This window comes from Hemitrygon akajei, chromosome 3 (genome assembly GCF_048418815.1).
Source record: "Hemitrygon akajei chromosome 3, sHemAka1.3, whole genome shotgun sequence".
Classification (NCBI taxonomy): Eukaryota; Metazoa; Chordata; class Chondrichthyes; order Myliobatiformes; family Dasyatidae; genus Hemitrygon; species Hemitrygon akajei.
In genome coordinates this window covers 76356226-76375341 of record NC_133126.1, presented here as the reverse complement: position 1 = coordinate 76375341, position 19116 = coordinate 76356226, and the positions used below count along the sequence as shown (strand labels likewise).

General features: G+C 36.0%; 1 protein-coding gene across 20 annotated transcripts in view; it reads left to right on the top strand.

The window, feature by feature from the left end:
• LOC140725128 (gephyrin) overlaps positions 1-19116 on the top strand; it is a 598333-nt gene that overhangs the window by 528548 nt on the left and 50669 nt on the right. For all 20 annotated transcript variants that reach the window (XM_073040176.1, XM_073040167.1, XM_073040183.1 and 17 more), the window contains one exon: positions 1996-2117. In XM_073040176.1, the coding sequence (XP_072896277.1) occupies positions 1996-2117 (122 nt within the window). The remainder of the gene's footprint in view (positions 1-1995; positions 2118-19116) is intronic.

Here is a 19116-nt window from a genome sequence, read left to right as displayed (position 1 = left end):
ATTGGAATACAACTTTCACATAACCCAATATTATTTTTATTAGGTGATATTGAAGAGATAAAACCAAAACTCAAATTGAACAAATATCAGAAAGAATTTATAAAAATTGCTTTGGCGGTAGCCAAAAAGACTATTGCAGTTACTTGGAAATCAGATTCATACTTAACTATGGACCGTTGGAATAATGAAATTTTTAGCTGCATTCCACTTGAAAAAATTACTTATAATTTAAGAAATAAATATGACATATTTCTGAAAATTTGGCGCCCTTACTTACAAAAGATAGGATTAAATATATAGGTGCTCCAAAGATAAAGTTATTAGTCATTTGGGGAAAAATAAATATATATATTAAAGTTATTTTGAATTCCATGGAGCATGTGGGGATCTTCCGATATCCAGGCAGTCTTTCTTTCTTTCTTTCTTTCTTTCTTTCTTTCTTTCTTTCTTTCTTTCTTTCTTTCTTTCTTTCTTTCTTTCTTTTCCTCTTTTTAGATAGGGATGTTAAGGGGGGAGGGTTAAGGGGAGGGGGGAAGGCTGATATATAAAAGAAAGAGATTCTGTTGTTGTTCAGAGCAAACATCAGAATGGGGGAAGAAATGTGATCTAAGTGACTTTGACTGTGGTGCCAGACAAGGTGGTTTGAGTATCTCCTGGGATTTTTGTACACAGCAGTCCTAGTTTTCAGAAGATAGTGTGAAAAACAAAAAAAAAGTACCGTAGATTCCGGACTACAGAGCGCACCTGATTAAAAGCCGCTGGCTCTAATTTTAGAAAGAAAATCAATTTTTTACTTGTACAGGCCGCACCGGATTTTCGGCCGCAGGTGTCCCACGTTGTAATATGAGATATTTACACAGAAAGATATTACACGTGAGGATTTTTTAACTTTTAATTAAATCCATATGGTAACATAAACAAATACATATTGCAAATGCTTTTTTTCGAACCGTGCCTGTAACGCGGCTACTTTTAAATATACGTTGCGTATACTTTTTTACTGAACAACATTCCAATATCTCCTAACGACTGGTAAAAAATATATATACTGCAGCCTACCAGGAAAAGTTATTGATCGCCTTTAACTTAAAAGCAGCGTTCGCTCAGATCTAATGCCGCTCCGCCGCTCGCCCCCCACCGTCCCGTTTATCGCAAACGGCATTTTTCCCACAAGACGCGGCGAAACCGGGTGTGACGTCATAGCATCCCGCGATGTAGTACAGAAAACAAATATAGTTAAAACACTTCTAACTTTAACTAGAAAATGAATTACTAAGCGAAAATATTATAAACTAAATAACTGCCATAAAGGCAGCACAATGCTTTTCTTCGAGTGTTTTCCATGTTGATGAGGGTGAGTACAAATGACTGATTTACAATAATTTAATTGTGAAAGTGCACTTGATTTATCGTACAATTTCATTGGACCTCTGTGAACTACTCATCAATTTTATTGGTCTACTGTTACGAGGCAAAATGTTTTTGGCGGCATGAAAAAAATCATGTATTAGCCGCACCGTATTAAAGGCCGCAGTGTTCAAAGCTGTTCAAAATGTGGGGAAAAAGTAGCGGCTTATAATCCGACATCTACGGTAAGCATCAGTTGTGTGGCCATTGTTAATAAAAGTTCAAAGGAGAATAGGCAGACTGGTTCAAACTGACAGGAAGGTCACTGTGCCTCAAATAGTTATGTGTTACAAGAGTGGTGTGCAGAAGAACATATCTGAACACACGACACATCTTGTCCATGAATTAGATGGGCTACAGAAAACCACGAACATACACTCTGTGACCACTTTAGTAAGTACAATAGGTACCTAATGAAATAGACTCTGAGTGTATATTGGTACAGAAATTGCAATTTACATTTTAGACATTGTGATAATTCTTCCTGGTTTCTGGATTTCTTTTAGAAAAGAAGGGTTTACCCTGTATTGTTTGGTCTCCTTCTCAATTGATTGCATTAAGCCAAGTTCTGCTGATTTGCTCCTACAGCTGCTGAACCCTGAAGATGAATTAACACCTGGAAAAATTCGGGACAGCAATCGTTCAACTCTGCTGGCAACAATTCAGGAGCATGGATACCCAACCATCAACCTGGGAATAGTGGGAGATAAGTAAGTACTGTTGTTATAGTGGGTGTTTCTTGATTACATTTTATTTGTTAGTTGCACATCTTTGCAAGCAATATTGCAGATTTCAACACCAAACAATAAATATGTCAGCTTTTCCTCACCTTTGAAAAATTTGAACAGTTACACATTTGAGAATTTTAATATAAATTAGTGTCATTTCCCTGTGTGAAAAATGTTTGCCCCCTAGTAAATTTATTCATGTCCTGTATATTCATTCCTGTCTCAGTATCTGGTTCATAGTTATGCAGATTAAAGTTCAGCAGTACAGAGTAAGAGTTTGAGAAGAATTCTCCATATCTGATGTACGTAGATGGTTTACATCATCCATGGTATTGTATGCGTTGAAGAGAATGAATGCGTTTGTTTTGGACAGGGTGCCAGTCATTCATAAGGCCTGGATGGTGTTAAGCTTTTTTAGCATTGTTGGGCCTGCACTTACTCAGGCTAGTGAAAAGTACACTATCACATGGAGGTTTACACTATCACAAACTATTTATAAACTTATATTTTGACTTTATTGTATGAATTGACAAGGGGAATTTTCATTGATTAATCTTGTTCCTAAGGTGTATTATATATCAATGACCAACCTTTCATGCCGATAGTCTTCATTTCAGCTCTTAAAATGAGCTAGTCAGTGATTAAGATAGAGAGTTAGCTTTTTTTTTAATGAGTTTGGAAGTTGTCAGGATGATCTGTAGAGTAATATTGGTGACTCTCAGAAACAATACATTTATTGGGTTTATATCCCCGTTAAATTTGTAAACAGTGAGCATCATGATAATACATTATATCTTCATTGTATTGATAACCATGATTATCAACATGTCCTGAACAGAAAATGCACAGCAGATTCTTTCATAACTTGGAAATAATGCTTCATCTGTGCACTATGTCCACTTGAAAGTTGTGCTTTGGTGTGCTTATGCACGTTAGGACCACATTAAATTTGCTACCTAAGCATAGTGCTGTATGATATTTTTATAACGTGCTCTGCTCTGCTTTTACTTTCTACTATGTTCTCTAGCTACATAGTTTGACATTCTTGTATCTGTCAATTTTTGCTTTGATTTAGTTTGAAATGTTCAATGTTGAATTAACTAAGGATCTTTTTTGCCTACAAACAAATAGTAATAATAAAGTATTGTTCCATTCACTGTGGAATCTGTTGCAGAAATTTTAATTTTTGAATATTCTTGCCACTTTTTTAAGGTAAATCTGAGGTTTCTAATGTCTTATTTTACATTGAATGGAATTGAAACTAAAAGGTCTGTATTTGCCATTGTCCATTTTGTCACCCATTTTATCAATGGGCTTCACAATAGGATTTGTAACTATCTGCTGATGCATCTTTATTAATTCCCTCACATTTATTGATGTAATGTATCTGAAGTAAACTTTGGATTGTGCTTTTTATGGAGGGGGAAAAATTACTCACACAAATCAAAGGACCATCATCGGTGTAGACATAGAGTGGTGATCTTAAGGCTTTACCTCTTCGAGGCTTCAACAAAGAGAGGCTTCACTCAGAGAAAGCAAAGAAAAAAAAAGCTCGTTTTTTCCTTTTCTTCTTTATATCTGCTCAGCTAAGTAGAAATGACAAGCAGAATAGTGCAATGCTCTTCTTGCAGGATGTGGAAAAACAAGAAGACTTCCAGTATCCCTGACCACTACAATTACGAGAAGTGTATCCAGCTGCAACTTCTAATAAACTGTGTTAAGGAGTTGGAGCTGGAAAGGTTAATTTGCAGGCTGAGTCTATGGTGAGGAAGGCAAATGTAATGTTAGCATTCATTTCAAGAGGACTCGAATATAAAATCAAGGATGTAATGTTGAAACTTTATAAAATACTGGTGAGACATCCTTTGGGGTATTGCAAGCAGGTTTGGGTCCCTTATCTTAGAAAGGATGTGCTGAAACTGGAGAAGGTTCAAAGGAGGTTCACAAAAACGATTGAATGGGCTTGTCATATGAAGAGCGTCCGATGGCTCCAGGCCTGTATTCACTAGAATTCAGAAGAATGAGGGGTGACTCATTGAAATCTATTGAATTTTGAAAGGCCTTGATAGGGTAGATATGGAGAGGATGTTTCCTGTGGTGAGAGAGTCTAAGACCAAAGGATGCAGCCTCAGAATAGAGGGGCATCCTTTTCGAATGGAGATGAGGAGAAATTTTTTTAGCCAGATGGTGGTGAATCAGTGGAATTCTTGCCACAGGCCAACTCTTTATGTATATTTAAGGCAGAATTTGATAGGTTCTTGATTGGTCAATACAGGAGGATGGCAGGAGATTGGGGTTGAAAGGAAAATTGGATCAGCCATGATGAAATGGCAAACAGACACGATGGGCCAAATGGCCTAATTCTGCCCCTATATCTTATGTCTTATTTCTGAGTCAAACAAAAGTGCATTGATTGGATTCATTACTCTTCTGCAGGAGCAGAGGGTCCAATCAACTTAAAGATGTGCTTCTTGATTCTGCACTGCTTGATATAGTTGTGCATACATGTTTGGAAGAGGAAATATAACAAACTAATCAAACCAAACAATTCATCATCTCTTAATGAATCAAAAGCAAGAATCTATATAAACAGCCACATGACTTTCCCTATGTCTCTAACATGCCCTTTGGAAACACCTGTGTTTAGTCTATATCCAAGCCAATCCCGTGATTCAATAAAAACACAAAATGCTGGCAGAACTCAGCAGGCCAGACAGCATCTATGGGAGGAGGTAGTGACGACGTTTCGGCCCGAAACATCGTCACTACCTCTTCCCATAGATGCTGTCTGGCCTGCTGAGTTCTGCCAGCATTTTGTGTTTTTATTTATTTCCAGCATCTGCAGATTTACTCACGTTGCCTGTGATTCAATACTTGATTCTTAACTACCATTCCATTTATAATAATGCAGCTGGTAGAACTGCTGTCTCATAGCTCCAGTGACTCAGTTTCAGGCCTGACCACTGTCATTGTTCTCCCAATGACTGTGTGGGTTTTCTCCAGTTTCTTCCATCAATCTAAAATTGTGAGGGTTGAGAGATCAATTGTATATTGGCCCTAGTGAAGAGATAAGCCGTGGAATCTGTGGGTAGTTGATGGGAACAAGAGCAAAATAAAATGGGTTATAGTAAGATTTCTGTAAAATTCTGTTTGATTGTCTGTGCAGACTTACTGGAGTGAAGGACCTGCATCCGTGCAGTATCTCACAGACCTGTCATATTTAACCAGCTCTGGTGACCATCTGTTTATGGATTCCTGAGCATTTCTGCAGAGATTGATTATTTTGGGCTGAAGTCCTCGAAAGCTAGGTGTCTTCAGAAAGAGTTCACATTCATTTAGGTGTCTATATCCTGGAAGAAGATGCATGAATTCAAAGCCAGTTTATTCAGAAAAAAATATATAACATATACAATTGACTTAAAGAATGTCAATCAGTTCTACATCTGTCTCTCCTTGTGTGTCCAGGCCCCTTGCTGCTAATGAATAGTGTAAAACCTTCCTACAAAGAATACTGTGATGCAGTGAACTACAGTGAAGAATGGTGACCTGCAGGGTAACATTCCAATGGTCTGTTTATTCTTCATTCGTACTGCCTTCTAATTCAGCCAAACAAATCAAACTTAATGTTTGTCAGTCAGAAATAAACTTCTATTATTTTTTGCAACACACGCAAAATGCTGGAGGAACGCAGCAGGTCAGGCATCATCTATGGAAAAAAGTATAGTCGACGTTCCAGTATTTTGTGTGTGTTGCGGGGATTTGACCTTCTGCAGATTTTTCCTTGTTTGTGATTTTTTTTAACATGAAAATATGCACACTATTTCCCCATGATCTGATCTTCCACTGTACTGATGGAGTCCCGATAATTGCTACTTACATCACACAGACACAGAATTCTGGAATATGGAACCAGAGTATTTATTTTATTCTAATAATTACAAAGGATTCCCTCCCAATAAGAAAGGAACAGGAATATATTTTCAAGTCAGAATAGCATGTGAATTGGAGAGGAGCATGTTGGTGGTGTTCCAAGTCTTTGTGCTGCTCCTTCCTTGATGATAAACATGTGAGTTTTGGAAATGCTGGGCTTGTCACTAATTGGTGCATACATCAAAGTTGTCTTGGTCTTGGGTTTGTAGACTTAAGCTATATCATTTGTTGAAGAGCTGTAAATGGAAGTGCACATTTGTACAAGCTTTAATAAGTATACCACATCTGACCTCAATGATGAAGCAAAACACAATCTGGACATTATTGAATAGATTAATGTATTGTGGATGACGCATTGTATCACCTTGTCTTCAATCATCAGCCAAGTGATACAATGCGTCAATCGCAATGCATTAATCTACTCAGTTATGCCCTGATTGCGTTTTGCTGTGAACACTTTTTCCAGAACTCATTACTGATGAGGTGATACTTATTAGATTTGTTCTCCTTTTTGTAGGAAGGGTATGCCAGGTCAGTATTCCACATGTCTGTGCAGATATTTCTGTACTAGAACAGCTTGGCCAGAGGTGTGCCAGTTCTGGAAAGCAGATCTGCAGTAACTCAACTGAGAGGCTGTCTGGTCCCAAAACCTTTGCCATATCCAGTGGTTTTAATTGTTCCTTGATATCACATCCATGGTAGCATAGTGTACTTTGACACATTTATGACAAACTTTGTGGCTATAATTCCTGGAAATACATCATCATATTTTTAAAATAGTTCATTTAGCACATTTAAAAAATGTTCCTGCGATCTAAAGTTTGGATATAATTTCCTTTTGTTTTAAGTATATAAATTCAGTCTTTGTTAATGGTGCCAACTCACAAGAATTAATTGTGATCTTTATTTTTATTTACCTGTTCTTTCTGTTGTTGTGAATGGATTCCATTATGGCAGCCACATTGTTGATTGCATATGGTGGAAAAAGTCAATTTTTACAAGTATACTTATTGTAAAGTCTTGGGCTGCTCACAATGTGGCTAACAGTGATCTTTGTTTTTAAAGTATTTATAGGAGAGCAGCTTCTATTAACTGGATTTGAATAGATAAATATGTAAAAAAAGAAGCTAGTGCCTATCCTGTCCTGTTCCTCCAGAAATTGAGCAATAATTCTGTTACTAATATTGCCACTTGAAACATAGAAAACAATGTCTATACTTGGTATATACTCACTTGCCTCAACTGAAAATACCTTAAGGAACAATGTAATCGCTTAATATATTTCAATTACTGTTAAGAGGCATGGGATCCAGGGAAAGTTGGCTGCGTGGATTCAGAATTAGCTTGGCCACAGAAGACAGAGTGTGGTAGTAGATGGAGTGTGTTCTGCCTGGATGTCATGACCAGTGGTGTTCCACAGTGGACAGCTCTAGAATGCCTGCTCTTTGTGCTTTTCATAAAGTTCATGGATAACGAAGTAGAAGGGTGGGTTAGTAAGTTTGCAGATGACATGAAGGTTGGTGGTTTTGTGATAGAGTAGAAGGTTGTTGTAGGTGACAACAGGACATTGATAGAATTAAGAACAGGGCGGAAAAGTAGTAGATGGAGTCCAAGCCAGTAAAGTGTGAAGTGATACACTTTGGAAGGTCAAACTTAAAGGTAGAGTACAGGGTGAAAGGCAGGATTCACCATTATGAAAGAACAGAGAAACCTTGGCGTCCATATTCATAGGTTGCGATAGAGTTGTTAAGAAGGTGTATGGTGTCTTGGCCTTCATTATCTGGGGATAGAGTTCAAAAGCCATGAGGGTAAGGTTGCAGCTCGTTAAAAATCTCTGGTTAGACCACTTGGAATATTGTGTTCGGTTCTAATCACCTCATTATGGGAAGGATGTGGAAGCCTCAGAGAGGGTACAGAGGAGATTTACCAGGATGCTGTCCAGATTAGAGAGTATGTTTTATGAGGAAAGATTGAGTGAGCTAGGGATTTTCTCTTTGGAGCAAAGGAGTATCAAGAGGTGACTTGATAGAAGTGTATAAAATGATAAAATGCTACACAGCCAGTGCCTTTTCCCCAGTTAGACACGGCCAATATGAGAGGTCATCATTTTTAGGTGATTGGAGGAAAGTATAGGGGGGGATGTCAGAGGAAAGTTTTTTTTTACACAGAGGGTGGTAGGTGCATAGAATGTGCTGCCAGAGGTGGTGTTAGAGTAAGATACATCAGGGGCATTTATGAGACTCTTAGATAAGCACGTGGATGAAGGAAATATGGACGGCTGTATGGAAGGGAAGCATTCCACTGGTCTTGGAGTAGGTTAATAGACTGACACAACATCATGGGCCGAAGGGCCTTACTATGTTATACAATTCTACATTCTATGTTCTACTGCTAAATAAACAAGTTGTATTTAGTTATCAAAAATTGTCATTTTGCTTTTCCTTCATATACTTCTATCAATCTTTTACTTTTTTTGTATTTTAGTCTTTTTTCAGTACTAAATTTGACATTCAGTTCACAACTTTAATTGACACCTTTTTATTCAGACTGTGTTCTTCAATCTGTTGGTTCAGGAAATATGCAGTTGTTTTCCCCGTTCTCACATGTCCTTGGCAATCAAAACGATAAATTGATTTAATATCAATTAACAAATTCAAATTAAAAAATTTGAAACAGATGCCATTTTTGCAGAGTGAGATAAACTGCCAACTGGTCACTGCATTCTGACTAACTAGAATACTTCACCAGAACTCTGCACTTCGACTCAGGATAGCAATAATAACATTCACCAAACTCAGTGTCAGGTACGTTATATTTAAAATTGTCCCTTTAAATTGAGAGCTCTCTCAGCTATGATTTTCATTTTTCTAATCAAATGTTTTAAAACAGTGGAAAGTTAAGAATAACAACATCTCAGCTGCAAAAATTTGGCATTCAGCAAAGCAGTTAGATTTTATTTAGTCAAGCATTTCTACCAACTGCTAGTCTAATTTAGTGCAACAAGGGCTTTTGCAGTCTTATCTGAGTGCTAACAGGCTACACAACATGAACTATTTCACAACCTCCTACAACATACATGCAAACTATTAAAAATCCTAGAATTTTTCAGCACCTGGAAAGGAAAGCATGATATACCATTCCCAGAAGCAATATCCAAAGCTACTGTCCACGACAGGCTTAGCTTCTTATCAAGTGATAATGTATACAGAAACCTTTTGTCCGATCGTGCTAGAGAGATGATTGTAGCATCGGTGTTAGACTAGCAGTTTATAATGAGCAATTTCTTTAAGTTACTGTTGGAAATCCATATAATTAACAAAAATATACAGCTAGTAGCCATGTATAACACTGAATACAAACTTATTGTATCAATTCATGTTATGCATTAACATTGAGGTATTTATTTTTAAGCACACAGTTGAAATAAACTTTGGGTATTTTGTCAAAAACTGAAAAAAGAAACCCACTAATTTCAAATTTGGGTTTTAACTTATCCACAAGTCAAGAAATTATTTGAATTTAGAATGGAGCATTTGAAGCAGAGTCCATAATGTTTTCAATTTTCATACAAAAACATGTTAAATACAAATGAATCCATAAAAGAAATTATCAGATGAAATAAATATGACTTTTCTGTTTGTAAACTTGAGGGGCAGCAAGTAGTGAACTATTAAAGCAATACTATAACAGTTTTCAGAGTCTGTCATTAATTTTTCAAAATCAGATTAACATAGCTAAACTTTATACATTTCTTCCAAGGCAATAATGGATTATAAAAATATGAAATTAAATGTTTGATGGTGGTTCATTGATTTAACTATTCAGAGAGCAGGAAAATTAGGGGCTGTTGAAATTAAAATATTCTACGTGATGCTTTCATTAATAGTCCATATTAAAAATTGTACCATATGTTCTGTGCTTTCGATATTCTTCATTGTATCATTATTGGTGAGAGAAAATATTTAGATGTAGTTCATAATTATGTTTATTGAGTTCTATAATATAGCATATAAGTTCTACAAAGTTAAATTAGTAAATATTTAATTCAAGATCCATAGTTTGTTTCATTAGTGAAATAACCCTAGAAATTGAAATGTGTTTTTGAGTTCAGTTGCCAGCACACCACATTTTAATGTTTATTTGCCTCTGCTACAGTGCATAGATTTTATAATGGAAATGGCAGATTACCTGTGACACTGTTCATGCTGGGCTTTATAAGATTGTGTATTTGATATTGTGCACATTTTTAATAAAAGGATTTGAACAAAAAGAATTTGAGATTTATGAAAACATCTAGTAAAATTAAAAAAAATAGATCTGGTGTTTTCCCGGCATAAATGATGAATAAACTCTTCTTGAGCTTCCAGCTGGGTACAAGTATCAACTTTAACCAATGTTTTAATGAGAACTCTGCCATCTTCATCTTGTCATCAATACCTGTACCTGGCTGGAAGTCCGAGAAGAGTTTATTCATCTAGTAAAATTAGTAGAATAGTCTTTACTATCTGGAAAATAGATCATCTTTTGCTTACCTGTGCAATTGATACTTAGATTTCCACTATTTACATTTTAATGCTCTCATCGTCTCCCTTTGCCTTACCTCCTTTATGTGAGCTTCTCTCCTAAAAATAACAATGAATTTTTATAACAATCCCTCAAAAAGGGATTGAAATATATTAAGCCACTACATTGTTCCTTAAGCTGTTTTCAGTTAAGGGGGTGAGACATGTTTATTCTTGCTCTGAACTTTTAAAAAGTTTCTTATAAATTTTGAATTCTAAATGTTAAATTCTTTGCATGAGGGAAAAAAGAGTTAATGTGCTAAAATACACTTAGTTTTTGCAAACAAAATCATTTCCTTGGGTTGACGTGTTCCTGACTTCTTCACCTGCTCACTTTATTTCCAGTTCTACCAGTGGACACATGCACTGAGTCCATGGTCCAAGTTCAGACATGCAGAGCTGAGGGACTGCATATACTTTCTCTGTCCTTCCATCCTCAGCTTTAGGCCAGATGTGGCTGATATATGTCAAGTAAATCCCATCTATTTGAATGGAGTCCCCATCCTGGATGGAAAAAGATGAGTGAAGATGACTTTTTTCTTCGTTAACATTACTGTTTTTACTTAAGTTAGAAAAGCAGAATTTTTAATACATTTGTCATTGATTAATTTTCATCTATTAAGTAGATTCAATTCTTTTTAAATAATTTCATCTGTTTTAAGTTTTTCTTTCTTTCAGAAGCATTTAGAAACAGTTGAACAGGCTTTTGATACCACAAGCTATCAGAAGGCTATCAAAATTGTCTTAGAAGGATACTTGTAATCACGGCAGTGAGGGCTAGAATTTGAATAGTCCTTTGGGCCACAAACAAGTAATCATGAGAAATTGTCAAGTCAGGCTTGATTCAAACCAGCTAAACTAGGAATATTTCAAATATTTAATACTTCTGCAATATTTTAAATATTCACCATCTGATTCGAATCATGATTTTGATAAATAAACACAAATTTTGTTAGAGTGTTAAAAGGTATGCTTCCATTTTCATTGAGACTCCTCCCTGATGAATCAAACTAGCTTGGAGATGGTGACTATTTGGAGCTTAGCTCTTCTTAGATTTCCACATATGTTTGGACAAGCCTGGCAGTCTAAAATGAACTGGTGGTCAGTCCACTTCACCACCTGTTAATCTACTGGACAAGCTATAGAATCCAACAGTAGAACACTAATGTGCTGGAGATCCTGCCTTTCAGCACAATAATTCAATTGCATAATGTTGAACTCTATAAAATACTAATAGAGTAATGAGTTATTCCATTTTCTTTTGATGTTTTTGATTATTTGTTAATATATCAAGGTGTTTATAATTAATTTATTTTAACTCCTTAAAATTCAGTTTTAGCTCATTTATTTGAATTTTTTTAAAACAGTTCCAAAGCCTTTGACATAGGTGAGTAGAGAGAACATTCTGGGAGCAGAACAGATTGTAAGAGAATATAATCCATACCTCAGAACTGGAAGTTTTTGTAACCCAAAGAAGCTAAAAATGTCTATTACTTACTTTCTTTCCTTATCAATCTTTTTTATTGAGTTTCGAGCAGATAAACATAACAATGATAATGATACAAAGAGATGGGGTTATATTAATAACGGTTAACGTATACAGAAACGGTCTGCGAGTAACATGTGTAATCTAAGCCTCCCAATCTCTTAGTAACTAAACATGAAAAAGATTCAAAGAAAAAAGTTTTTTACAAAAGAAAAAAAAGTTCCCCTAAACTAAAAAAAAAACAAAATAAAAACAGAACAAAACAAAAGCTGGGCTGCCATGTTTCTTCAGTTAAGATCATTATTTGTCATTAACTCCGCTCCTCTATACACAAACAAAAAGTTATTGAGAAGGATTCAGAAAAGGTCAGCTTACATCATTTGAAAATGTTGAATAAATGGCCTCCAAGTTTCTTCAAATTTAATCGAAGGGTCGATAGTACCACTCCTAATTTTTTCCAAGTTTAAACATGTTATAGTTTGGGAAAACCATTGAAATGTAGTAGGGGGATTAGAATCTTTCCATTTAAAGAAAATGGATCTTCTGGCTATTAATGTAACAAATGCAATCAGACAGCAAGCTGAAGGGGATAATTGACTGGTTCAATTATTGACTGAAGGGGATAATTTCCATCACTGGTAATCCAAAAATTGCAGTAATAGGATGAGGTTGTAAATCAATACGCAAAACTACTGAAATAATATCAAAAATATTTTTCCGAAAGAGGGCAAGACCAGAACATATGTGTCAACATACCTCGGACTTGCTTCTGTCACAGACAGGATTTATATGACAATAAAAATGGACTAACTTATCCTTGGACATATGGGCCCTATGAACCACTTTAAATTGTATCAAAGCATGTCTAGCACACATTGAAGAAGTGTTAACTAGTTGGAGACTTTTCTCCCATTTCTCTATACGTAAAAGTACCTGAAGTTCTCTATCCCATTCATTCTTAATTTTAGCAGATGTACCTAGACGTATTTTCGTAATCAGATCATAAATAATTGCTATTAAACTCTTCTGATAAGGGTTTAAACCTAAATTTTTTTCTGTAATTTCAGTTTGATGTGATACTGGAAAAGTAGGTAAAATAATATTCAAAAAGTTCCTAATCTGTAAATATCTGAAAAAATGTAATCTAGGCAAATTATATTTATTGGACAACTGTTCAAAAGACATGAGACAGTTATTCATGAATAAGTCACAAAAACATGTTATTCCCTTCGTTTTCCATAAAAGAAAAGCTTGATCAATTCTGGACGTTTGGAAGATAAAACTAGATATAATAGGACTTGACAGGATAAATTTATTCAATCCAAAAAATTTACGAAATTGAAACCATATTCGTATTGTATGTTTAGTTATTGGATTAGTTATTTGTTTATTCAGTTTAGTAAGTGCAAAGGGAAGAGAGGCCCCTAAGAGAGAAGCCAATGAGAACCCCTGTACAGACTCACGCTCGAGGTTCACCCAGCATTGCCAAACTGCCATCCTTTTTTGATTTTCTGTAAATATTTCTTACTTAACCTAGGATTTTTATTCTGCCATATATATGAAGAAATTTTAGAATCAATAATATCAAAAAGGATTTAGAAATGAAAATTGGTACTGCCTGAAATATATACAGAAATTTAGGTAAAATAATCACCTTAATAGTATTAATTCTACCAATAAATGATGACGACAATGGGGACCATTTCTTTAATCTTATCAACCAATGTACGTATTTCATTATTAATTCATTTTATCAATCCAGCAGAATATATAATTTCACCACGGATGTATACTTTAAAAGTATCCCATAATATCCCACTGGAAATTTTTTCTGTAAAGTTAGTTGAAAAGAAAAAGGCAATCTGGTCTTTAATAAAATTAACAAAGTTTAAGTCCTGAAGTAGAGTAGAATTGAACTGCCATTGCCTAGTGCTAAAAGTTACATCAGTTAATTTGATTGATAGTTTCAAGGGTGCAAGATCAGAAATGGCGATTACATCGTACTCACAGGCAGTAACAGATGGAACTAATCAAGAGTCGATAAAAAAGTAATTAATTCTTGAATAATTATGATATACATGAGAAAAGAATGAAAATTCTTTATCATTAGGATGTAAAAACCTCCAAATTTCTAAAATTCCGGAGTCAACTAAAAAGGAATTAATAAGAATAGTGGATTCGTTTGGAAGTACCTGATTGGATGCAGGCCTGTCCATTGAGGGATACAGGTAACAGTTAAAATCTCCGCCCATTATCAACATATATTCATTTAAATTAGGAAGAGATGCAAATAGATGTTGAAAGAATTCTGGATAGTCGGCATTTGGTGCATAGATATTAACCATAACAACCTTTTGGTTATAAAATAAACCAGTAATTAATAGAAATCTACCATTCGGGTCTGAGATTGTTTCATAGTGAACAAATGAAATCGAGGAGTCTACAAAAATAGATACACCTTTCACCTTAGCCTGTGAATTAGAGTGAAATTGTTGACCTTTCTAAAACCTAAAAAATATTGATTATCCTCCTTCCTCACATGAGTTTCCTGGGCAAAATCTGAGCATTCAATCTATGAAAAATTTTAAAAATCTTCTTCCATTTAATCAGATGGTTCAAACTATTCGTATTCCATGAGACAAAGTTAGTAATATTATCCATTTTATTTGAATAAGCCATATGATATGTAAAGGGTTAACCTTCCTGCATAGGAAGCTCATGAATCAGGAAGAGGGAAAAAGGTTTAAAGGGGAACCGGAAGTTATGACAATTCAGACATATTTGTAGTTTCAGTACAGCCCAAATGAAAAAAACTAAACCAAGGATAGCTCCACCCCCACCCACAAAAGCCCGAAAACTGGCCCACAGACAGCCGGAAAGATAACTGGAAACTCCCTTACCCCCACTCTCTTGAAGGCAAATCTCCAAAATTGAAAAAAATGATGCAAAATACCACCCAGTCAAAACATTGAAAGAGGAATGCCATATTTGCAAAACATTTTGAAAAGCAAGATCTTGAAAAGTGAAACAGAATACAATCTTATTAATATCTCAGGGAAAAAAACAATCAATCACCAGATCAGAAAAAAACTTCAAACTTTAACAGTCCAAGTCTATAAACTGGTTATTAATTTATAAACTAAATGAATACAGACACGAAAAAAATGCAAACTTCCATCCATACTCAAAACGTTGAGAAGGGAATGCTATAAACAGCACCAAACAAGTGTTTAAAAAAAACATAAGCCATTTGCAAAACATTTTGAAAGGTGAGTTCTTGAAAAAATGAAACAGAATACAATCTTATTAATATTTCAGTGGAAAAAACAGTCAATCACCAAATCAAATTCTTACTTATTTTCTATTTAAACTAATAAAGTAACAAAGGGAAAACAAACTTAAACATAGATGCATAATAAACATCCATACTCCGAAACAGAATACGAGTGTTATCAAGCCAATGGCAAAAATCTTCAAACTTCAAAAGTCTAGATCTATGAACTGATTATTGACTTATAAAACAAATGAATACAAACAGTAAATTTATTTGACAGCTGAGATCGGACGTTGATCCTCAAGGAATTTTTGAGCTTCTTCCATGGATTTAAACTATTTACGTGATTTGTCAGGCAGAACTACCCTTAAACAAGTTGGAAATAGCAGAGCTGGTTGAAACTTTCTTTGATAAAGCTCAGGCATCACCGGTTTAAAAAGCAGTCTTTCTTGCATTACCTCGGGACTGTAGTCTTCACCCAGTAGACACTTGAGGTCCCCGTGTTCAATAACTCCTTTCTGACAGGCAATTCGAATTAAATGCTCCTTGATTTGCACATAGTGGAATCAGAGTGTAACAGGTCAGGGCTTCAACTCTTTAGGAGGTTTGGCTCTTAAAGCCCGATGGGCACAGTCAAGTGTAGGAGTAGTAGAGAGAGCTTCAGAGCCGAACACATCCATTAAAAATTGAGAAAAGAATTTAATAAGGTCACCACTCTCAATGTCTTCATAGAGACCTATTATTCCCAGGTTTTGTCTACGACTGCGACTTTCCAGGTCAATAATCTTGAGTTTATACTGTTCCAGTGTCTGAGTAGTTGAAGTTAATTTCTTTTCCAGCGCACCCAATCTGCGATCTCTCTGTCTTCCAGCTTCATCGAGTTCAGATATTTGCTGCTGTTGTTTTTCATGCTCTCACTTAAAAGCTCCCAGTCTGCTTTCAATCTCCTTTAACAATACTTACAAAGTAGAAATTTTTTTATCGAATTTATCATCCATGAACTTCAACATAGCTTCCAAAGTGAGTGGAGACTGTTTAAGTAGTTTGGGATCTCCTTCTTTCCATCCACTTCCATTACCGGCTTCCTTGCCTTCAGCTGATCCCTTTTGCACTCTGGTATTCATTTTCAGCGATTAAAAATCAAAGTTCAGGCATATAAAAGTGTTATAAACATTTTAATATAGATAGTGAAAGGGTGGTAAAAAAAATTGAAAAATGAATGGAGCAAAGCCAAAATACGACTTACTCCATCTAGTGCCCCGAGATCTTTCTATTACTTACATTCTACTTGTGCTAGGTTGATGTAGTTTTATTTAAGTTAGTCATAAAACCTGATGAACTTTTTCTAAGTCAGTTAAGTTTATGGCTTGCCTGTTTGAAGTTGTTTGCTGAAAAAATTAGTGTTTTATTTTAAACAAAAAAGTTGAAATTTTTGATTGATTCCCATTTTCTTTAGTTTTATTGAACAATAGCTAAGTTTATCATCATGTTCCCAAGTACAGTAAGGTACAGGTACAATGAAAAGTTTGCAGCAGCATCAGAGACATGTAGAATCAGAATGTGTAATTTAGTAAGGCCTCAGCAAGGACTTGGACCCATTGCAATTTGCCTATCGTCACAATAGGTCAATGGCAGACGCAATCTCCATGGCTCTTCACATGGCTTTAGACCTCTAGACAACACAGACACCTATGTCGGGATGCTGTTCATTGACTATAGCTCAGCATTTAATATCATCATTCCCTCAGTCCTGATTGAGAGTAAAACCTGGGCCTCTGTACCTCACTCTGTAATTGGATCCTCAGCTTCCTAACCAGAAGACCACAGTCTGTGCAGTTTGGTGATAACATATCCTCTTCGCAGATGATCAACAGTTGCGCACCTCAAAGGTCTGTGCTTAGCCCACTGCTCTACTCTCTGTATACAAATGTCTGTGTTGCTAGGCATAGTTCAAATACCATCTACAAATTTGCTGACAATACAGCCATTGTTGGTAGAATCTCAGGTGGTGACGAGAGGGCATACAGGAGTAAGATATGCCAACTAGTGGACTGGTGCCGCGGCAACAACCTGGCACTCAATGTCAGTAAGATGAAAGAGCTGATTGTGGACTTCAGGAAGGGTAAGACAAAGGAATACATACTAATCCTCATAGAGGGATCAGAAGTGGAGAGAGTGAGCAGTTTTAAGTTCCTAGGTGTCAAGATCTCTGAGGATCTAACCTGGTCCCAACACATTGATGTAGTCATAAAGAAGGCAAGACAGCGGCTATACATTATTAGGAGTTTGAAGTGATTTGACATGTCAACAAATCCACTCAAAAACTTCTATAGTTGTACTGTGGAGAGCATTCTGACAGGCTGCATCACTATCTGGTATGGAGGGGCTACTGCACAGGACTGAAAGAAGCTGCAGAAGGTTGTAAATCTAGTCAGCTCCATCTTGGGCATTAGCCTACAAAGTACCCAGGACATCTTTAGTGAGCAGTGTCTCAGAAAAGCAGTGTCCATTATTAAGGACCTCCAGCACCCAGGGCATGCCCTTTTCTCACTGTTACCATCAGGTAGGAGATACAGAAGCCTGAAGGCACACACTCAGTGATTCAGGAACAGCTTCATCCCCTCTGCCATACGATTCCTGAATGGACTTTGAAGCTTTGACACTGCCTCACTTTTTTAATATACAGTATTTCTGTTTTCACACATTTTTAATGATCTATTCAATATGTGTAATTTACTTGTTTATTTATTATTGTGTTTTATTTTATTTATTTTTTCTGTCTCTGCTAGATTATGTATTGCATTGAACTGCTGCTGCTAAGTTAACAAAAATTTCACGTCACATGCCACTGATTATAAACCTGATTCTGATTCTTTATGTTATACAAATACAAAAATAAACTTATTATCTACATAAAATTCACTTGGACAAAACTTGATGGACAAGTAGTATACAAAAACAGTAATTTGATACCCATGATACTTTACAGTAGAAGCTAGCTCTCCATCCTCACTGAAATTCAGTCCATCCTTCCTGTTATCCCCATAAAACACCAAAGCACTGTCATCATACTTTTCCCTTTGATATGACCACAATCTGTGTGGATTGGCAGTAATATCTCCTCCTTGCTGATGGTCAACCCTGGTGCACCTCACCAGTGTGTGCTTAGTCCAATGCTGTACTCTTTCTACACCAGGGTTTCTCAACCAGGGTTCTGCAGAACTCTAGGGTTCCATGAGAGGTCGCTAGGGGTTCCAAAAGAGATCGTGATTAAAAAAATATTTATTTTTGAACTTCGTGCAACCCACAGTGCTGGAGCTTACAGTGGTGAACAGTGACCGAGCAGCCCTGTTAGAGATCTCTCAGCCCCGTACTGCAGTCCACAGTTGGACCATGTCTATTTGGTTGAGTCCATTCTCTGTTTTTGACACAAGATAGCGGTGGCCATTGATAATTGGTGAGCACTCTATTGCACGTAGGCGCAGACAGTAGGCCGATGGTGAGCGCCATATTGTACAGAGGGGAGGATGGTAGGCTGATACAATACTGGGCAACAATTTTTTTCAAAAGTGATGCTTTTTTTTGTTTATGATAGACTGCTTGAAGATGAATACAAATATAATTTCAGAATACATAAGAATTAGGAGAAACAATAAATGAACTTTTATTGAATATAATGTGTTTAATTGCATAATGGTGCTGATGCTTTGCAATAATGCAACTAAATTA